Source organism: Pteronotus mesoamericanus, unplaced genomic scaffold (assembly GCF_021234165.1).
Source record: "Pteronotus mesoamericanus isolate MK-2021 breed Mesoamerican mustached bat unplaced genomic scaffold, CSHL_Meso_final scaffold_85, whole genome shotgun sequence".
In the NCBI taxonomy this organism is placed as follows: Eukaryota; Metazoa; Chordata; class Mammalia; order Chiroptera; family Mormoopidae; genus Pteronotus; species Pteronotus mesoamericanus.
Genome location: NW_026555329.1, coordinates 1,799,060 through 1,818,261, shown reverse-complemented (window position 1 = coordinate 1,818,261; position 19,202 = coordinate 1,799,060). Strand labels below are relative to the sequence as shown.

Here is a 19,202-nt window from a genome sequence, read left to right as displayed (position 1 = left end):
AAAGCAATGTTTATTGCATATTAGGCAACTGGTAAACTCATGTTTAAGGAATAGCACTTGGGAGAAAAGAACACTCAAGGCATGATGGTACTGTTGGTGAGAAAAACTTCAGGGATGGTCCAGACGTGGGTTACTCTGACAGGCCATCGATCAGTCACTCTGACCACCTGCTGCAAGAAAGCACTTAATTGTCAGTAAGGCTCAATTTCTTTTCGGCAAATTGTTTTATAAAGCTAAACAGACATTTCCAATGGAATACAGACATCTACAATGTGATAGGAAAAGTGCCTTTAAAGAAAAAAAGTCTGAAAACACAATGGACATGAAGAAGCAATAGGGGCCTTAACAGAAATGTTCCTCTTTGAACCGTGCTTGGAATTTTAATTCTTATTTGCAACCCACAGGTTTGTTAGGGCAGTGGTTGTAAGAATTGGCAACACATAAATCATTAATTCTGTTGGCAATAGAGAACTACAAAGTGCTTTAAAACTTCACCTAAAGATGAAGATAGAACTAATTTACACACAAAATTTGCACGTAAGTATTTCAAAGTGTTTCCTAAAAGATTTCAGGGAGAAGTATTTCATTAAACTTGTATCTTGGTCTGCAAATATCAATCTGCATAAATTGAATCCCTTGCACCCAGCAGGCACTCAATGGATGTGTTAGATTATGAGTGAACTGAACAGACTATTGTACAAAAATGCTATTTATAACACTAAAATAATTGGTAAGTCAGATGGCAAGATTTTCAGCGGGCAAAAGGACTTGCAAGACAAGACACAGAAAGCACACCTTTTATGTATGTTATTTAAATATGAAAATATTTTTAGCATATTATGTTAAACATTCTTTCTTAATTTATATTTCCATTACCTAAAGTCTTTCTAATCACAAATTCTAACTCCATTATGTAAGGCATGGTAACCAGTTTGATAATGATTTTGGTTTTGAACATAGTTGATGTGTTGAAAAACCTCAATCACATTACAATCTTGGGGAAAAATAAACCTCAGTCAGCCCCTCCTCCCCCAGCTGATACCACTGCAGTACAACCGAACAATATGCAACATGCCCTCAATCATTTTGTTTTGGGGTAAATGTGCTGAGAACCTAGAGCTTTTTTTTTTTTTTTTAGCACCTTATATCAAAGTAATGAAAATGGGTATGATGATTACATGTGCAAATGTACAAAATCATTAACTCTACAAAGGTACATCATTCCAAAATTACAGAAAAAATTTAAAGCATGCATTTAATTCTTTAAAGGGTTGCTGAATGCTTCCCCTGAAAAAAGGTGGCTGTTTTCAAAATCAGCAACTGCTGGTGAGGATTCCTTGGCACAGTTACGACCAGCGTGTTATTGCTGCATCTTCCTGATGATCTCAGCCGACACCGGGGGGTGGAAATTGATTGTGTGGTGCCGCAGGCCCTGAGCTGTCTTGTAACTCTTACCACAACGACATTTGAATGGTTTGCGGACACGAATCTGTGTTCTGTGACCATTCTTGGCGTGGTACTTTATGCCATTCACATTCTGCAGAGGAGATAAAAATATCACCTGTTAGATGGAGTCCTATGGTGCGTGGGGAACTCAGGGTGCGTCTGGGTGGCGGCTGTTGACACAGCTACCTCAGAGAAGTCAAGGCATGAAGGTGCGCCGCAGCCCGAGAAGGGAGGTCCCCACTTCACACTCCATGTGAGCATGTGAGGAAGACTCAGACTGGACAGAAGCACGGTTCCCTCTGAATCTTTTTCCCCACTCTGAAGAAGGGTGACAATGGGCAGTTACAGAAAAATACCCTCAGGCTGGCTGGGGAAAAAGCCTAAAGAGAGAACACAGGTTAGGGCAGCAGAATTCAAGACCCCTACGAACTGGCAATTGACTCATCCCCTACTTTACTAGAGGTTTTGTCTGTTTTCTACGCTGCGTTCAGTCTCTGCCACGGTGGGAGCTACCCACCCACAAGCAAAAGCACTGCTGAGCTGACGAGTAAGTTGTTGCAGCCCAGACCTGCAGTGGACGTGAAAAATCTTCAGATGGTGTAAGTCTCAACAACAGAGGAGTTCCAGACTTCACACTGGCCTGCAGATCTTACATGGTACATACAGGGTCTTTCTGGATTAATTGGGTTAATTAACAGGGTTAATTCGTTTTGCTAGCTTATCAGCATATTCTCTGTAAGGCCTGATGCCTAGAAGCACTCTCTAGATTTAACAAATCAACCAAGCTGCTGTTGCTCACCCCATTAAATGGAGAGGAAATAGGCTAAAGGAACTGAGTAACTGATTTAAGATTCAAGAAAGTAAATGGCAGAGGTGCTATCGCTGTTGCCGGATTGGGGTTAAGGGAAGAGAGGGCTTGAGACATGAAATTACTGCACATAGATCCCCAGAGGACCGGGCTGTTCCCGAAAGTGCCACCTGGATCTGGTCCCCCTGAGCCCAGTCCTGTGACCAACGCGCACACTCCGGGCCCAGTCCTCCCTCTCTCCACATGCAGCCCTTAGCTCCCAGAGAAGAGGGACCGACAGTCTGATGCTGTTTCATGAGCATCGGGCACAGTCTCTGGTATCTGAGGGAATGAATGTGCTGGAACATGCATCACTATTGTTAGTAACTGAGAGTTGCCATTTAACGAAATGTGTTGAATGGATATTCCTATTTACATTTCCCTCTTACAGACTCGCAGTGCTTGTCAGTACTTTTTAGACATCCTGCAGTAGAGACTCCTGCTAAACTTGGTTGAGCCCAGGTGTACCAAATAGCGACCAGTTGGCAGTGCTCCAAGTCAGAAGGTTGTCCAGTGAGTCCAATCACAAGGACCCTCTGCCCTGAACACCTGCAGCCCTTGTCCCTCCTGCATGAGCGTGAGGAAGCCCATCACTAGTCGTCTGCAGGGAATGAGAGCTTGCTGCAGTGGGTTCCAAGGAGGGGAGTGATAATGGCCGAAGAGTTAGGTGGGTGCGTAGGCCCTGCCGGCCCCGTTGTCGATGGCATCTTGCTGCCGCCACGAGTGACCTGGGTGAGAACTACCTAGTTGAGCCAGGCAACCCACAGAACATTGAAAGACAATGGTTTTAAGTTACTGGAAAGTCAGTTAATAGTTTCATGGCCATTAGAGAAAGACTTAACTTTCCAAGTAAGAGTAACTATGTTAGAAAGTCTTCTGGCTCTGAAATGACAGAAGTTTGCATCTGCCTGCTTTATATCCCATTAATTGGCTCAAGAAGTTCATTGAGCACCCACTAGCATCCCTTTCTGTGCGTGCAGGGTTACTAAAACATTCCGTGTCCTCAAAGGGAACTGGTTGCAAGATGAATCATTAAAACTCGCAACTACCCCTGTGCCCCAGTACCACTCACACCTTGTCAGAAAACAGGAAACCAAAAATAAACATTTGACCAACAGGTTAAAAGGCATAGCACGTCCAACAGGATCAGAGCTAAGACACTCTTCATCCATGCCTGAGATTTTACAAATACTTAGGGAAGGTCAGAAATGAGAAGTGATGAAAGCCACAGGAAGCCAGTCAGCACCAATCCCAATCCCGAGCCCACGGGAGAAGGACAAGCCCAGATTCCAGTGGACTCTGTTTTCTTACAGGCTGGAATAGAGACATGATGTGTGTCTGGTGGTGAGGAAAACAAGCAATGCCATACATCAGCCTGGCTAATGTGGAAAAATCAGGGAATCAGTTGCATCTCTGGACACACATGGCATTTCCAGGGTTTGCCAAAAAAAAAAAAAAAAACCTAAGAAAGGCCTACCTTACCTCCCTCTTGCTGTGATTTAAAATTTTCACGAGTGCCAAAGTATACCCCTATCACAAATGGTAACACAAGCTCTAATCCGACAAGATTTCCTCATTCTGCTCATTCACCTATAGCAACATGAACTCCCACTTTCTAAGACTTTAGGAGCTTAAAAAAGATTCACGTACGTTTCCAATTGCAGACATCTCAAAATGAGTTTGGGCTTTAAAAACTGTCCAGTAGTGGCAGGCAACCTGAAAGTGACAGGCTTACGTCTGACCGCTGAAGACAGGAAAGGGAATTAAGCTTCAGTAGGGTATGGAACGTAATGGACAATTAAAGGCTCCTTGTGTTCAGTGTCTGTTGTCTTAAAATCAGTACGTTTCAGATGAGGCCGACGCTTGGAAGGTAAGTTGCCAGAGTCACAAAGCTGCACTGGGAACCCAGGGAGGCCGGATTCTAGAGTCTGTGTTTCCTGCCACAATTCCACACACCTGGACAAAGTGCTAGGTACTCATTCCTCAGTATGACTTGGTGGTGGTCTCTGCAACATGCTAGGAGTTGGAAGGACTGGGACCATCTGGGCAAAGCTGCCGATGGAGTACAGTGGTCTGACTCGGGGCCGGTGTGTGAAGGAAGGGGCAGGGCGAGGTGCAGAGCAGGACCGGGTGGTGGGCCGGGCAAAGGCCGGCTCTGGGTCATGTCCCTGCCAGGAAGGACTGGCCCAGAGGAGGGAGTTGGGCTGGTCACTGGACAGCAATTTAGGGGATTTTTCTCAAAATTCCGCTCCAATCAAATCATGAAACCTAAAGTCTGGTCACCAAGCTTGGCTATCACGTCCTTAACTGTATTTGATCTCTGTTGGTATTCGGGCCTGAAATGATTACAATATGTAACATATGCCCTTGATAGAAAGACCGTAACTTTCAATTTCCTGTGGGCCTTGATGTTCTACGTTAAAGAGAGGATGAAGTCGCTTGGAGATTTGATGGAGAGAAGTGGAAAAACAGAAGTGGGGGATCGTGGTGGTGGGGGGCGTAATATTAGACTTCGAAGTGAAGCCACCCAGCCAGCCCAGTGGAGCAGAGACATGTCCAGGGCAAGTCAGGCAGGGATCTGGTTTCTCCCTCATTATGAAAGTAACCTGTGTGCAGGCAGGTATTGGGTTGGCCAAAAAGTTTGTTTTTCCCATATGATGGCTCTAAATTCATTTGAAACAATTTTGTTAGATTGTATTGTGACAGCTGTCATATCAGCACGTGTTAAGAAAACCAAAACTGGTGAATTTTTGTGCAGCCATTTTAATACGGTAGAAGGAAATTACACAACAATTCGATGTTTTATGCTTAATTATTTCAAGGAATGTAAAAATGCAGCTGAAACACAAAAGGTTTGTGCAGTGTATGAAGAAGGTGGTGTGACTGACTGTGTCATAAGTGGTTTGCGAAGTTTCTTGGTACTTTTGACATTTTGGCCAAATTTTTGCTGTGGGGCTGTCTTACGCATTGGGAGATGTTCAGCAGCAGCCTGGCCTCTACCCAGGAGAAGCCAATGGCTGGAGACAGCCGACAGGCTCAAAATACCCAAATCAATAAAGTTGCTGGTGAAAATGAGCAATACATTTTTTAATGGAAAAAACATTTTTTAGCCAACCTAATAATTGTAGAAGTTCAGAAAATACAGAAGAGCATAAAAAAAGAACAGATCTAGTCACTGTTTAGCTTAGGTGTCTTCTTTCAGTAATTTTTCTATGAGATACCTACCATACAAGATTGGAGTCCCTCATTAAATGTTTTTTGAAAACAAGTCTGATGGCAGAATTCAATTCTGTTCCCCTAGTGTTAGAGACGCAGCACTCGCCGAACGTGCGCTGGCTTTCAGTCACGTACCTCGGCCTTTACATCCATCCCAGCGATGTGCTTTGGGACATCGGCAGGATGACCATGGTAGTGAAGGACAGCAACATTTTTAAAAGTTCTGGCTTTTTACCGCCAAGCTGCTATCTGGACTGGCTGGCAGTTTCTCTCCCCCCAAAGCCTCCGAGGGGACCCTGCGGAGAGGCCAGGGCCTTGAGAGCCGCTGCGGGGCCCTCGGGGAGCCCGGACCTGCCCACCTGCGTGACCGTGTGTCCAGGTGCTGGGCCAGGCCACGTCGCCGGACAGTCCATGTTCTCCGTGCAGCCAGGACTCTGATTTCAGAGAAACTTTTCGGGGGGCGGGGGGGCTTGGTCTGCTTCCTCTTTCTCAAAAGTAGCAAAATGCTATTAATCCTAACGACTAATTAAAAAATTACCAGAGTCAAAAACCAGAGCACTTCGTCCCATCCTTTAAACTCGTGCCCAAGTGCAGGGGCAGGGGTCCAGCCTCTGCTGCCCGGGGTCCGAGGAAAGGTGGGGGCGGCACGGGGCAGGTGGGAGGCCGCCTGCCCTCTGCCCCTGTCCCTCTGTCCTCGGAGCGTGTCCTGTGCCCAAGACCTGTGCTGGGCGCTGAGGAGGGGCCGGGGGCCGTCGGGACCCTGAACAGAGATGCGGGAGGTCGGCGGGCATCGGACGGGGAACTGGTCGGGGCTTCACAGAGGCGGCAGCGCAGGAGCGGTGTCCGGAGGGCTGCCGGCGTCCCGGGCCGAGGCCTGGCTGTCCGGCCAGTCCCGAGCCTGGGACATTAGAGACCGCACCATCTCTCCCTCCCGTCGATGCAGGTGACACGAGAAGGCCCCCCGGCCCCCCCAAGTCCCCCGCACCGCGCTCATCACCGAGCCCACCGGGTCCACCGGCGCAGGAGATTGGCTGGGAAAGCGACGCCCGAGCAAGCACAGCCCTGCGGCCACTAACTTCCAGCGGAGAGAGTCCCGCGGAAGCTCTGGGGACTGCGGTTGCGCTCCCCCGGAGCACTTGCTTAGGAGCAGCAGTCCCATGATCCTGTGTCCCGGCCCAGAAAAGCAAACACCCTTCCCTCCTGGAAGTCTGGGCTGCTAACGGCCACCCCTGTCATCTGTCAGTGACGCCAGAGCAGCCCCCGCATCACTCAGTGTCCTCTTTGCCTCAGCGGAGATGCAACAAAGGCCCCCACCGACCCCCAGACCTAGACAACTACTGGAGCAAGTTGCTGGACACCCAAGAAAAATAAATTAAGAGAATAATGACAAAATAGAAACGACTAGGGGAAAGGATGTAAGAACAGGAGCGAAGCTCCAGGAGGGAAGGAGAGGACACCTCGTACTCCTGGGCTGGAGTCGGGGTTCAGCGTCTACTGTGCTGGGGGCTTCAGTCTGCCTCATTCCTGGCGCCCGGTCTTTTAACGCAGCTGATGCACCAGGTGGTCGCGGCCCCCCACCCCCGCAACAGTAAAGGGCACAACCCGGGGGCAAAGCCCCGAGGAACTGCGTCCAGGAAGCAGAGAGAGAAGCGCACTGTGGGAGCAGGCCCGGCCCAGGGGCAGCGTTCCCTGGCAGACTTTCTCCACTTGCAAATGAAAGGGAGAGAACGAAAAGCAATCCTCTTAAAGCAATGCAGCGCTGCCATCCCCCCCGAGCCCCCGCCCCCACCCCGCCCCCACCCCGCCGCCCAGCTCCAACCCCCCTTGGGTCTTCAAACAGCCCACGGGGACTCTCCTCCTCCCCCCCCCCGCCCCCCGGGGCTTTTCACTTTAGTTTGAACAAAGCGCGTCTGGACTCTCCACCAAAAAAGTTTACAGAGTAGGTGGAACCTTGAGACGCTTCCCTGTGTTCCGTGCTTTTATATCCGTAGCCGATAGAAAAAGAACTGAAGTAGCTTATTTTTTAGTGTTCAGAAACACACTTTTGAGAGAACGCTGTGAGGTGCACTTAGGCCGGCATGCGTTCTCAAGCCTTCTGGAAAAAAGAGCCAACCTGCTGAGCTGTGGGGAATCAGCAGAGCATCACAGAGATGCACCGGGTATGTTTCTGACATTGCCGTTTCTGTCTCAGTGGGATTTTAAAGAGCTGCAACGTGGGAAAGTTCACTTTTAAAAGAAAAGTGTCCCCTGAACCCACACTCGATTGTTGAGGGTGCTTCTCATTGTTTTGTCCCATTGAGTTTTTGAAATAAAAAACGTAGTGTCCCCAGCGTCCTCTTGACACCCAGGGAAGCCAGGCGGTGGTTTGGTGAGAAAAATATCAAAGCCCCCTTTTCTCCTGACCATGTTTCATGCGGGTGGGAAGAAGGGAGCAAGAACTTTCTCAGCTGGAAGCCAAACACCCGACAATGACAGCGTTCCCTAAAAGGGCTCTGTGAGCCAGGCCTTGAAGACTTCAAAGCGGACTCCTGCGTCTCCTGCGAGCCACACGGACAGCCAGTCCCTGCACTGGGGGAGGGGTATGCCTAATAAATAGGTGACCTTTTGTATTCTGACTGATGTAACACGAATCTGAAGACTATCAAAGGTACAGTCCTCCTACCAAAAATTCTTGACCTACAGCCCCACGCAGACCAGCGGAGGGGAACCCCACCCAACACCGAGAACCCCAGCAGAGAGGGCGTGGCTCCGGACCCTCGGCGCCCTTCAGAGGGAGGGTGGGCTGTTACCTGACAGGGGGCTTGCCCTCTCCCAAGATCAAGGTCAGGCCACATGAAGTGGTTTTTTGTTTTTTTGTTTTTGTTTTTTTACCTTGTATCTCTTTTTACATCCAGGAACCGGGCAGGCAAAAGGCTTCTCCTCCCCTCCATTCATGCACATGGAGCTGAGGATGGCCTCGGAGCTGATGGCGCTCTCTGTGGTCCAGGACTCGTCGCTGTCCGACTCCTCGTAGTCCACCTCCTCCTCGTCATACTCACTGCCTGCAGGGTCACAGAAGAGCAGGAGCGTCAGGAGCAGTCACCTCCCTGCAGGTGGCCGGAGGAGCCAGGGACAGGCCCAGGGGCAGGACGGGCAGCCCCTCCTGCCCCAGGAGAGGGCCTTCTGGGCACAAGGGGCAGCAAACCTGTTAAGCCCCCAGGCCAGCCCTGGCGAGGTATCCGCAGTCCTGCCTAAGAGACGGGGTTAAGGACTTCCTGACAATTCACAGCGGGGAATCAGCTGAGCAAGAAACTGAACTCGGTTCTGTGGCAGGCCAGTCTTGAGTGCGAAGGGGCCGGGAAGCCTTCGAGGCCAAAACCAGAAACAATCCATGAGAACAAATACCTCCTGCCCCAACACATGGGCCCGCGTGCACTCACACACACACAGGACGCCTGCCATTCGGACGGACAGAATTCTGCCCCCTGGTTTTATGCTTTGTTGTCCTCGTCACTGCAAGAATCTGGGATGGGGTTCCATTTTACACTTAATATTTACATTTTAGTGGGAATGAATTTGAGATCTTTTTCTTTATAGGTACAGCTGGGAAGACCATAAGGGAATTTATAAAGTGGGTCACCCCAAGCTCAGTGCCTGGGGCTCCAAGGGCCAGAAGGCAGGTCCAGATCATGGAAGACCAAGCAACTCGCCCCACCCCTGTCCCCAGGGAACCACCTAGCCCGGTCCGGGAGGCGGGGAGGGACCCCATCCCGGGCAGGTGGCTAGGACGGGAGCGGGGGATCCCGCCTTATCGCTGAGGTCACAGCCCTGCTTAGAGCTGAGGCTGAAACCTACTTCGCTGGCTTCTGTTCCGGGGGCAGGACGGAGAACCACGCCAACCAGCAGCCCATTTCACTCGTTTTAAATGAGGCCCAAAGCCATTTATTTGGAGCTTTTTGCACAACACAACCCTGAAGGACATAATTCCACAGATCATAAACAGTGTAAAATAATATGTTGACAAGTCCTAATGCATTTACAAGCCTGGTGGAATAAATAGGAATTATAGCACAGCATTAATAAGACTTATATGGTAGCAATTACAGTTGTGAAATTCATCCCCCAGGTGTGAGGCTAAATTGCACCAGGGGCTGCCTGGGTGCTCCATGGGCTCACTCTGCTACATCAATTATTTCAACACCAAATATTGGCACTTTTATTGGGTTTCATTTTAATAGGCATTAATAAGATTGTTTGAAGAGCCAGTGGAGCCTGGAACAAGGACGCCAGCATCTGAGGCTAACACTTAAAACGACCCAGGGAGGAAGGAAGGGACTGCAAATTGCTTGAGTGCATCTTAGGTTTCAGGCTCCTCAGATGCATTATCTCATTTAATTCTCCAGTGACCCTGTGGGGTGGGGATGCCACTTTCATACACACGAGGAAACCAAGCGTGAGGCTCAGGGGCTTAGGCGTCCTCAGTGAGCCGTTAAAGGCGATCCCTTTTTCCCTCCGCTGCTCCCAGACCCCAGGACCAGCAGCTCTCGGGGCGTGGGGAGCCTCTCAGCCTCCTCGAGTTGCGGGGTCCCCTCCATCTACCACCCAGAAGGAATGCAAAACGTCTGTTTTGAAACTCGGGTGGTGCAGAAAAAACCACCAGCAAAAGTGAGGCTTTGGAGTAAGTGCAGGTTTCAGTGGGCCCTGCTGTGCCTGGCTGTGGCCCCCACAAATCAGGCTGCCGTAGAAACACAGAGGACGCCACGGGGGTCTAGGCCACATCCCTGGGTCTGAGCTAATCTCGGGACCTGCTCTTAAGTAGGGCACTGGTTAGGGCATTTTACTCTTAAACAAATGCCACATGCTGGTGTCCTTTAAATTGCTCGTTAGAAAACTATAAATGCTACTCCACAAAGCTCGTCTGGCAGGAAGAAGGTCAGAATGACTAATTTATCCATCTTGTCGGGCTAATTTGTCAACCTGAACAGCGAGAGCCACGCCATGCTGTTTACAACGGAGGGAGAGCCGTGGGCCGAGGAAGGGCTTAACGAAGCCCAGCAGAAGAGAAAACTTGAAAACTCCACGGGATCAAAGGGGCCAGGCCCTGAGGGGCTGATGCTGTGGGCTCAGTTGCCTGGAGGCCACGTGGCTTCGAGCCCCAAGTGGGGCTGGTAGGATGACCACACAATTTACTGCCAGAGCCAGGGCTGGGACAACGGGCATGAACCGGCTCTGTCCCTGGCTGCGCGGGCCACACATGCGCCCTAGTTGTCGGCCCACCGCAGGTCCTTTGGGTTCTCTGTGAAACTGTCTCCCTTGGATGGGGCTCAAGAAGGACCTGTTGATGCTCAATTATGTCTTTTAACAAAGAACGGCACCACACAGACCTGGGCTCATGCCTTGGCTCTCATTGGCTGAGCGACTGCCCCTTGGCCTCTACTTTCTCTTCTGTGAAATGGGTGCAAATCTGTTCCTTACCGTTTAAGAACTGGAATTACTGTCTATAGGATGCTGGGCACAGAAGGGCCTGCCGCATATAGTAAGGTCATTTCTGTAGCATCAAAGATACATATTATATATAATGCTTTTAGAAAGGCCTGTTGTGATATCGAACAAAAAAGATAATTCTGAAAGGTTTGGGAATCTCCATTAGAAAAATGCAAGAGGGACATCATATCAAGACAGGTGCCATGTTGGCTTTGAACTTTTCAGTGACAGCAGATCCAGGCACCTCCCCATCTACAGTGAAGCCACAGGGCCAGCTGGGAGCACAGGCGTTGCCACCAACAAACTAGGTGACCCCAGGCAAGTGATACCACCTCTCTGAGCTTCAGACTCGTCATCTGTAAAATGGGCTAATGGTACCGCGACCATGTAAGGTTTCTGAAGAGTAACTGAGTTCCCGTTTTTAAAAGTACTTAAAACATTGCCCTGGCCGGGGGGCTCGGTTGAAGCATCATCCCATGCACCAGAAGGCTGTGGGTTCAATTCCCAGTCAGGGCACATACCTAGGTTGTGGGTTCAATTCCTGGCTGGGGTACATATAGGAGGCAATTGACTGATGTTTCTCTGTCTCTCTTCCTCTCTAAAAATCAATAAACGTATCCTTAGATGATGATTAAAAAAATAAAAGTACTTAGAACAGCACCTGGCACCTGGTAAATAAGCAAAAGGTCACGTGAGCAGTTTATTTCATCCATTCTTCCCTGAGGATACTTTTTTTTTTTTTAAAAGAAATGGATGGGGGCATCCACTGTTGCTTGTGTTGCTGGGCCCCAAACGCTACGCTGGCATCGCACAGAACTGCCAGCAGCTGGGGGTGGGCCCTGTTTCCTGCTGCAGGTGGAGAGGCGGGCAGGTGTCCTCCAAGGCACCCTGCTGGCAAGCTCTGTTGGGAACACGGGGTCTGGAGTCAGGATTTTGGAACTAGAAGGAACTTAACGGGCCACGGAACCCCACACCCGCTTTAACATTGGAAGCCAGAGCAGCCCACGGTCATGGTGGCCAGTCTGGGGCTTCCTTTCTTCAGGCCACTTGGCTCAGGGTTTGAAGCAGGAAGGGGTTCCGCTCTGGCACATTGGCACCGTCTCCATCAGCCGGCTCTCCTCCTCCACCCCCGCCCCCGCTCTGTAGGTCAGCCCTGAACCCTGGCAAGTGCCAGCTGTGTGGGACGGGGTGTCCAACAGAAAACAGAAAAACCCTGCTCTATCCAGCACACCCTCCCTGCATGTTAATGTTTAAAGGGTCCACAGGAAAGCTTTCTCACAACAAAAGCGAAAACCCACAGACCTTAATTAAGAAAAACAGACAAAAATCCTATGGAAATAGCTTCCTGAGAGCACGGTGGCTGGATTAGTGGCTTCTTGAAGTGCCACCTGGGGAAGCTGACAGAGCAGGGGAGCAAACAAAGACAAGTCACTCCCTGTGTTTTAAAACAAAGCCCGATGGACTGGATCAGATTTTTAATCCTGGTGAACCTGCTATTGGCTCCTAGTGAGGAGAGGCCAGGGCTGCTGCTGCTAAACATCTTCCAATGCGTAAGACAGCCCACAGCAAATTATTATTTGGCCAAAATGTCAATAGTACCAAGACACTTCGCAAACCACTTTTGACATATTTGATCAGTCACACCACCTTCTCTATACACTGCACAAATCTTCTCTTGCGTTGCATTTTTACCTTTATTGAAAGAAAACATAATACGCCATAAATGTATTTTCTTCCATCTTCAGTATTAAAATGGCTTCACAAAAATTCACCAATTCTGATGTTTTTAAAAAAAATGCACGCTGATATGACAGCTGTCACAATACAACCTAACAAAATTGAAGTTTCAAATGAAGTTAAGACAACTAAGTGCTACTAGAGCCATCATATGGAAAAAACCAAACAAACTTTTTGGCCAACCTAACACCTTCCAAACTCCTTCCTGCACTTCCCCTGCTCCTAGCAAAATCCCATTACGATATTTGCTTTCACTACTATTCACCGCCTGCATTATTGTGGCACCGGGCCGTGTAGTGAACTATGCTCATTTTTGTTGTTTGTTGTTAATAAGCCGCGTGTCTGTAGTCTGTGTGGTGGCTGTCTTTCTCCTCTGCATCCTTTCTCCTGACCGCCACCATAATCACCGCCACCAGCGTCACCAGGGCAGCCGGCCCCGACGTGGGGCTCGCCGTGCGTCTCGCCGTGCGTCTCGTCACTCAAACCTCACAGCAACCCTATGGGGTTGGTATCGTTATCTTCACTTTAGCTAAGACAGAGGCTCAGAGAGGCAAAGTGACTCGTGCAGGCTCACAACGCTCCTCCACAGCAGCACAAGACTTCCAGCCGGGCAGCCTGGCTCCCAAGCTTGCGTGCCTGTAATCATGCCGAACCCTCCAGGGAACCCCCTCCCGAGGTGTCCGAGTCCCGCAGGTATTCGGGTCTGTTTCCCCTTGCTTCCCTGCCCCTCCCCCCGCCCGCCCTCCTCTTCCAAGACGCACCCCTCGCTGCCATCGCCCCCCTGCTTTGGTGTGCGCGGCCCCCCTCCCGGGCCTGTGGTTCGGTGGCTCCCCTGGGCTTCCCTCCGCCTCTCCCCATGGGGCGTGGCCCCTTTGTGTAGATAGTCCAGGTCTTCCTCTTTCTTCGTTTACCTCTGGCTTGGGCCATGGCAGTTAAAATTTTGAGTCCTTGAATGTGTGAAAATGTCTTTACCCTGCCCTCGCCCTTGACTGCAGCCTCTGAGGTCGGCGGCCGGCTTCCCCGGGGCTTCCAAGCCTCTGCTCCAGGGTTTTCTAGCATCCTGAGTGCTGTGAAGGCGTCCACGCCGCAGTGACTCCTGACCCCCAGAACCTGCCCCCACCCTGAGGAGACTCAGGGCTTTTTCTTTCTCCCCCACATTCACAGGTATCTGTCGCTTGAATTAAAAAACAAAAACAAAAACAAAAACATGTAATAGTTTATTGAGCTACAATTCACACACTGCACCACCACCCACCCATCTCACGTGTCCAAGCCAGCGGTTCCCCGTGCTCACAGGAGTGGTGCCGCCGTCTCCAGTTCGGGAGCCTGTCGGGGCTCGTGGGCGCCGGCCTGCTTGCTTCGGAGCCCACGCCGGTCAGCTCAGGCTCCCGCTTTTTCTAGCCTCAGCTACCACTTGGCCATTTGCTTCCTAACTTCCTCCCCCTTGTCGCTGCCACCTCATCTGTGTATCTTTGTGGCGTGTCATTCTAGAGGCACGTGTGTGTTCACACTGCCATCTTGAACTGGAGGTTCCCTAGCTGCTTGGAAACATCCTTTTCTCTGGGAACAACAAAAGCTCTGGGCCCGTCTTGGATTTCTTCTGCTCTAAGACATTCTCCTTTCACTTCAATAGGGGACAGCAGGGAGCCCCAACTCCAGGTGCTGGGGCGGGGGTCAGACTGTCCCACGTGAGGGCTGGTGTCTGGTCACTGCTACTGAGCCACCAGAGCGCTCGCTAAGGACTGCTCTTTATGACCGTGAGTTCACTACCGACATTTCCAATTTAACTCCAACATTAACTAGTCCGTTCAAATGTTGTTCTGGACGATGTAAAGTACAGCACAGGGAATGTAGTCAATAATACTGTAGTAACTATGTATAAATTTATAGGTGTGTATAAATACGGTGCCAGGTGGGTACTAGACTTATTGGGGTGGGAGGAGGGAATCACTTCGTAAGTTATATAAATGTCTAACCATTACGCTTTGCACCTGAAGCTAATGTAATATTGAATGTCAACTGTGACTGAAAAATAAAATTATTCTTCCAACTAAACATTTTAAATGATTTTCTTGGCACTATGGCACTTCCCTAGCCTGTAGTTTTCTTTCCTTTTTATGCTGCTCGTTTGTCCTCATGTACAACGCTGGGGTCACTTCAGTGCCACCCCCCCCCCCCCCGTCCCCCGCCAAAGCTCTGGATTAGAGGCCGAGCGTCCGTGGCCTGCGGAGGCCGCTGCCTCGCCGGGGCCTTTCCGGCACGGCCCCTCCTGGGACTGTTCTCCCAACTCTCCCCAAGGCTGGCTCTGCGCAGCATCCAGGCCGCAGGTCCAAGGTCACCCCCTCCAGGAGGCTGCTCTGTAGGCCTGCCCTGATCACCTGCCTAGTTAAAGAGCCCGTCTTTTCCCAGGCGCAGCCTCCTGCCCGGGTGTCCTCCTCCCAGCACACCGAACTTTCTGAACCATCTTGATTTTGCGACTCTCCTCTGCCGCTGGGAAGCACACTCTGGAGCCCTCACAGGGCCCTGGCACACCGCACTCACGCCGCGTGTTGTCATTGAACAAACAGATGCATGGCAAGGGCAGCGTCAGGCCCAAACCAGGCCCCGCTTTCCAGCTACGCAAGGACGGCGCTGGGGGCACAGGACAAGTGGCGAGGGCACAGTGAGGGCACAAGCAGACTTAAGTGCCTGAGATTCAGCGTCTGTCGTTTTATAACAAACGAGATGCATACATCCAGGTCTCTGTCACCTCTCTCTGTGCTGGTTTTTGACAAAGAAATGAAAATCGCAGGCAATGAAATGGTTACAGGCAGCTGCACTTCCTGCTAGAACACGGACAAAAAGGGACGTGCCAGGAGAAAGCGGGGCCCCCCAACTGGCCAGGCCTGTGAACAGCAGGGACTGAACCCGGACAGGCACCAACCGTCGCTGTGACCTGATTCTCGTCATCGTTAGGGGCTGAGGTTTACGCGGAAGAGGCTGTGAATTCCCTCCCAGCTCCTTCATCCTCCATCAGAAAAGTGGGAAGGGTGTCATGGTAACTCCAAGGTTGGCGACTTGTTCTGAGGTCAAGATTGAGGCTGTTGAAATCGGCATCTTCTAAAAATTGGAAATTCAGATTTCAAAACAATCCCACAGAGCAAAAGTAAGAAATCCTGTATGTGAATAGGCACGGTCTCAGGGAAAGGTGAAAAGCAACAAGTACCTAGAAAGAAAGTGACCCCTTTTTCATTAACCTTTGATTGTTACGCCTGTTCTCCTCTCTTCTCTTCAGGACTTCAAAGGCGCCCTCTGTGCTCTTCCCTCACCCACTCACGGCTGTCCAACCTGCTGGCTGGCTCCTGGCTCCGAGCCTGGTTTCCTCATCCGCAGGCTCCAGCGGGGCACACTTCCCCGGGCCCCGCACTCCCAGGTCTCCGCCTGGGGGAGAGGGAAGGAAAACTGCCTGAAAACCACAAGAGAAGAGCATCTCCTCTACTGTTCGCGGCTCTTGGCTACTTTTCGGGAGAGCGCAAGGGTGAGGACGACGGCATCTCTTCAGCTGCGTGGGTCCTGGCCGCCTCCCCCCCCCTGCCTCTCAGCCCGTCATCAGCCTCACTGTGGCCCCGTTAGGGGATATGAAAGTGACTTCTTCCCCTTCGCTCTCCAGGTGCTGCTCAGGATTCATGGAGATTTAACAAGATGGTTTCCTGTGGCAATTGGCGAATTGTAGGACCTACTTCTAACAGTGTTTTCAAAGGGCAGACTGTGACCCATAAGTGGGTCATGACATCGATTTAATGGGAACGACTGGCATTTAACAAATGAAAGGACAGAATGGAACAGCGGGTATCAGAGTGTAATGTGTTCATGAAACTTCTGTTCCAGGTGTGTGTCTCCAAGTAAAACAAATCCTCACTACGTGACACAGTCAAGATGCTGTAAGCTATTTGTGACCATCAGCATTTCAGTTTACAGAACTTCTAAAAGGACCAGAGGGGAAAATCAATCAATTTTAACCAACACTTAAAGAGGAGGTAAAACAGGCTGAGAAAGAAGAGGAAGGTAAAGGTTCTGTGTCAGCCAGCAGGAACCTGCAAGCCGACCGGGAAGGGTCAGGCGGGTGCAGAGGCAGAGCTGCAGCCTCAGCGAAGAAAGGGACAGGCGTGGGGAGGACAGGCAGGCCGATGGGAAATTGTTGTAGGCGATGGGGCTACCTCTCCTTACTCCTGTGGCATCTGGCCCCGGCAAGGTGGCCTGGGCAGGTCTCAGCCATTCTCTGCGGAAGGAGGGACGTCCACGGCACAGCCCCTGTGCCCCAGAAGGACGGTGCTATGTGACACAATCGCATAGGTAGTTGTGCGAAATTGACATACTTTGTACAATACTTGGAATTACACTCGTTTAATGCAATGACAATGATAGGGTCCCAACCTGCGAGATGCACACAACAGCCTGCTCCTTCTGTGGGAGCCTGTGAACACCACTCCGACCACCAGGCCAGCCCTGGCCAGAGGCCCTGTGGGTGGGCGGGCAGGCAGGGAGCAGGCTGCCGGGGCCGGGGTTCTGGTTGTGCTCTCGCCCTGGAGGCCTCAGCCCGGTCGTGCTGCCTTGTTACGCCTCCAGCGGGAACCCACACTAGAGCGGACCTCCCAGGCCTGCTGTGAAGATGGTACGACTTAACATGTATAAAGTGATTAACTTCCGGCGCATCGTCATGTACCACATTAACCCTGGTTGGTAGCATTTTAATCAGTAATTAAAAATGGTCTAGACTTGAAGGAAATGGCCAGGGATCTACCGAACCTAACAAGAATCATCCGGTTAGAGTCACTGCCTCAAATGCAGGGACAAAAATGCCTAAGAGCAGTTTACGCTTGCAATACAGTGGATTAGGATGCGGAATGCTGAGGGGAAAAAAGAAAGTGCTGGTTTAGGATGACACATCTGAACTTACTTGCCTTGGTTCATTCACAATCCTGAGACCTGAGACAGAGACTGTGAGAGCAGGGGGACGCGCCCAGGCCGTCCCCGGGGGGACGCCCCGCTTTTAATAATGTGAAGCCTGGGAACGAGGCGAGCAGAAGACGGTCTTTTTGGAAACAAGTGCAGCTTTTCTCTACAGCATCGGGGCAGCCTGCCAGGGCTGGTTACTGGTACGCAGTTTTCCCGTCTAACTGTGAAATATAATGTGCTATATTTACAGGGTGCAAACCTACAGACAGAGGAAGACTTCCGTGCCAAGAACAAGCTCAAAGAGGAGGGCTGGGACGCGGAGGATGATAGCTATTGAGAAAAATGTTGCTATAATCAAGATGAGCAATAATTAGGGGCTGGCAGCAAAAACCAGTTTCTACTGCATCAGAGTAATTTTCTCTTTCCAGACACAGCGTATGCCATGAAAATGCACCACAACAGAAAGTAAGTGGCTTCTCTGGGGAGTAATGTCATGAGAGTCACTGCGAGTTCACACACATCTTCGAGATCTCCCGTAAAAGCTTAGTTTCACACTTTGTCCCATGTGGAAACTACAGCCTGTGCCACATGAAAAACACATTTTATGAGAGTACTTCTGATTTCTAAGGCGGCTATTTGGCTTCCTAACAAGGCAGCTTCCTGAAAGCGGCGGTGACGTCGTCTGTGTCCTGCACAGGTCAGGCTGGCTCCGCTTCACGATGGTTGCGCCGCATTTATCACTGCATCCGGGGGAATGTTCTGCGTGTGACAACCCTTGGCAGAAGTGATGGCGAGAAACTGCAGGTGCAAGAACTCTCAGCCAAAGAGATGGTTTTAAGTATGTTATAAAAATGAGTCAGACTTCCCTCGTTCCAGGCCTGATGATAAAGGCTCGAGTGGGAAGTGGAAGCTCGGAGCGTGATTCACTTCCTACGCGAGTGTTTACCAAGTTTCTCCTGTGCCCCGACACGGTGGCAGGTTTGGGAAGGCAAGGTCTTTGTGTGACCATGCAGGGACCCTGATGACACTTGCCCTACTATTTCTATTGCTCCATCAACATCTCACACAGTCACAGAGGACATTTTCAGCTCCACCAAGGACTCGCTCGATGACCTCAGGCAACTCATGCGAGTTCCCTTTGTCACAGTGCCCGCATCAGAGGATTAATGAGTTACTATATAGGCCAGTACTGAAACCAGGACCTGCCACATAGCACGATCGGCGTGAGTCACTTCACTGGCTGAAGGGACAGAAGTGATTTCACCAATTCAAGAGCCGATCAGGATGACGGGCATTGCTCAGTGGCCTTCTGAAGACCGGGGGCCAGCGACAGGGCCCCCGGAGCAGTGCAGGCGAACACAGCTGCCCAAGGCCCCCACTCAGGGGCGCTCGCACGGCCATGCTGGCTGCTGCCCCCGAGGCTCCAGGCCCCTGGCTCAGCGTCAGTGTCCCGTGCTGGGTGGGCTCTGGTACTTTCCCCTGCCCCTTGCGGCCTGCCCTGGCCCACCGACCTTTCCCCTAAGCTGGAGGTGGCTGTAACTCTGCCACCTGGCCACCC

The 19,202-nt window shown here is 50.8% G+C and overlaps 1 protein-coding gene across 1 annotated transcript in view; it reads right to left on the bottom strand.

The window, feature by feature from the left end:
* Window positions 1–1,265: 1,265 nt before the first annotated feature.
* The window catches only part of JAZF1 (JAZF zinc finger 1), a 302,566-nt gene continuing 284,629 nt past the window's right edge, over window positions 1,266–19,202 (bottom strand). Inside the window, exons 4-5 of the mRNA XM_054563892.1 lie at window positions 8,381–8,550; window positions 1,266–1,537 (exon numbers count right to left, since the gene is read on the bottom strand). Coding sequence (XP_054419867.1) covers window positions 1,361–1,537; window positions 8,381–8,550 — 347 coding nt within the window. The 3' untranslated portion in view covers window positions 1,266–1,360. The remainder of the gene's footprint in view (window positions 1,538–8,380; window positions 8,551–19,202) is intronic.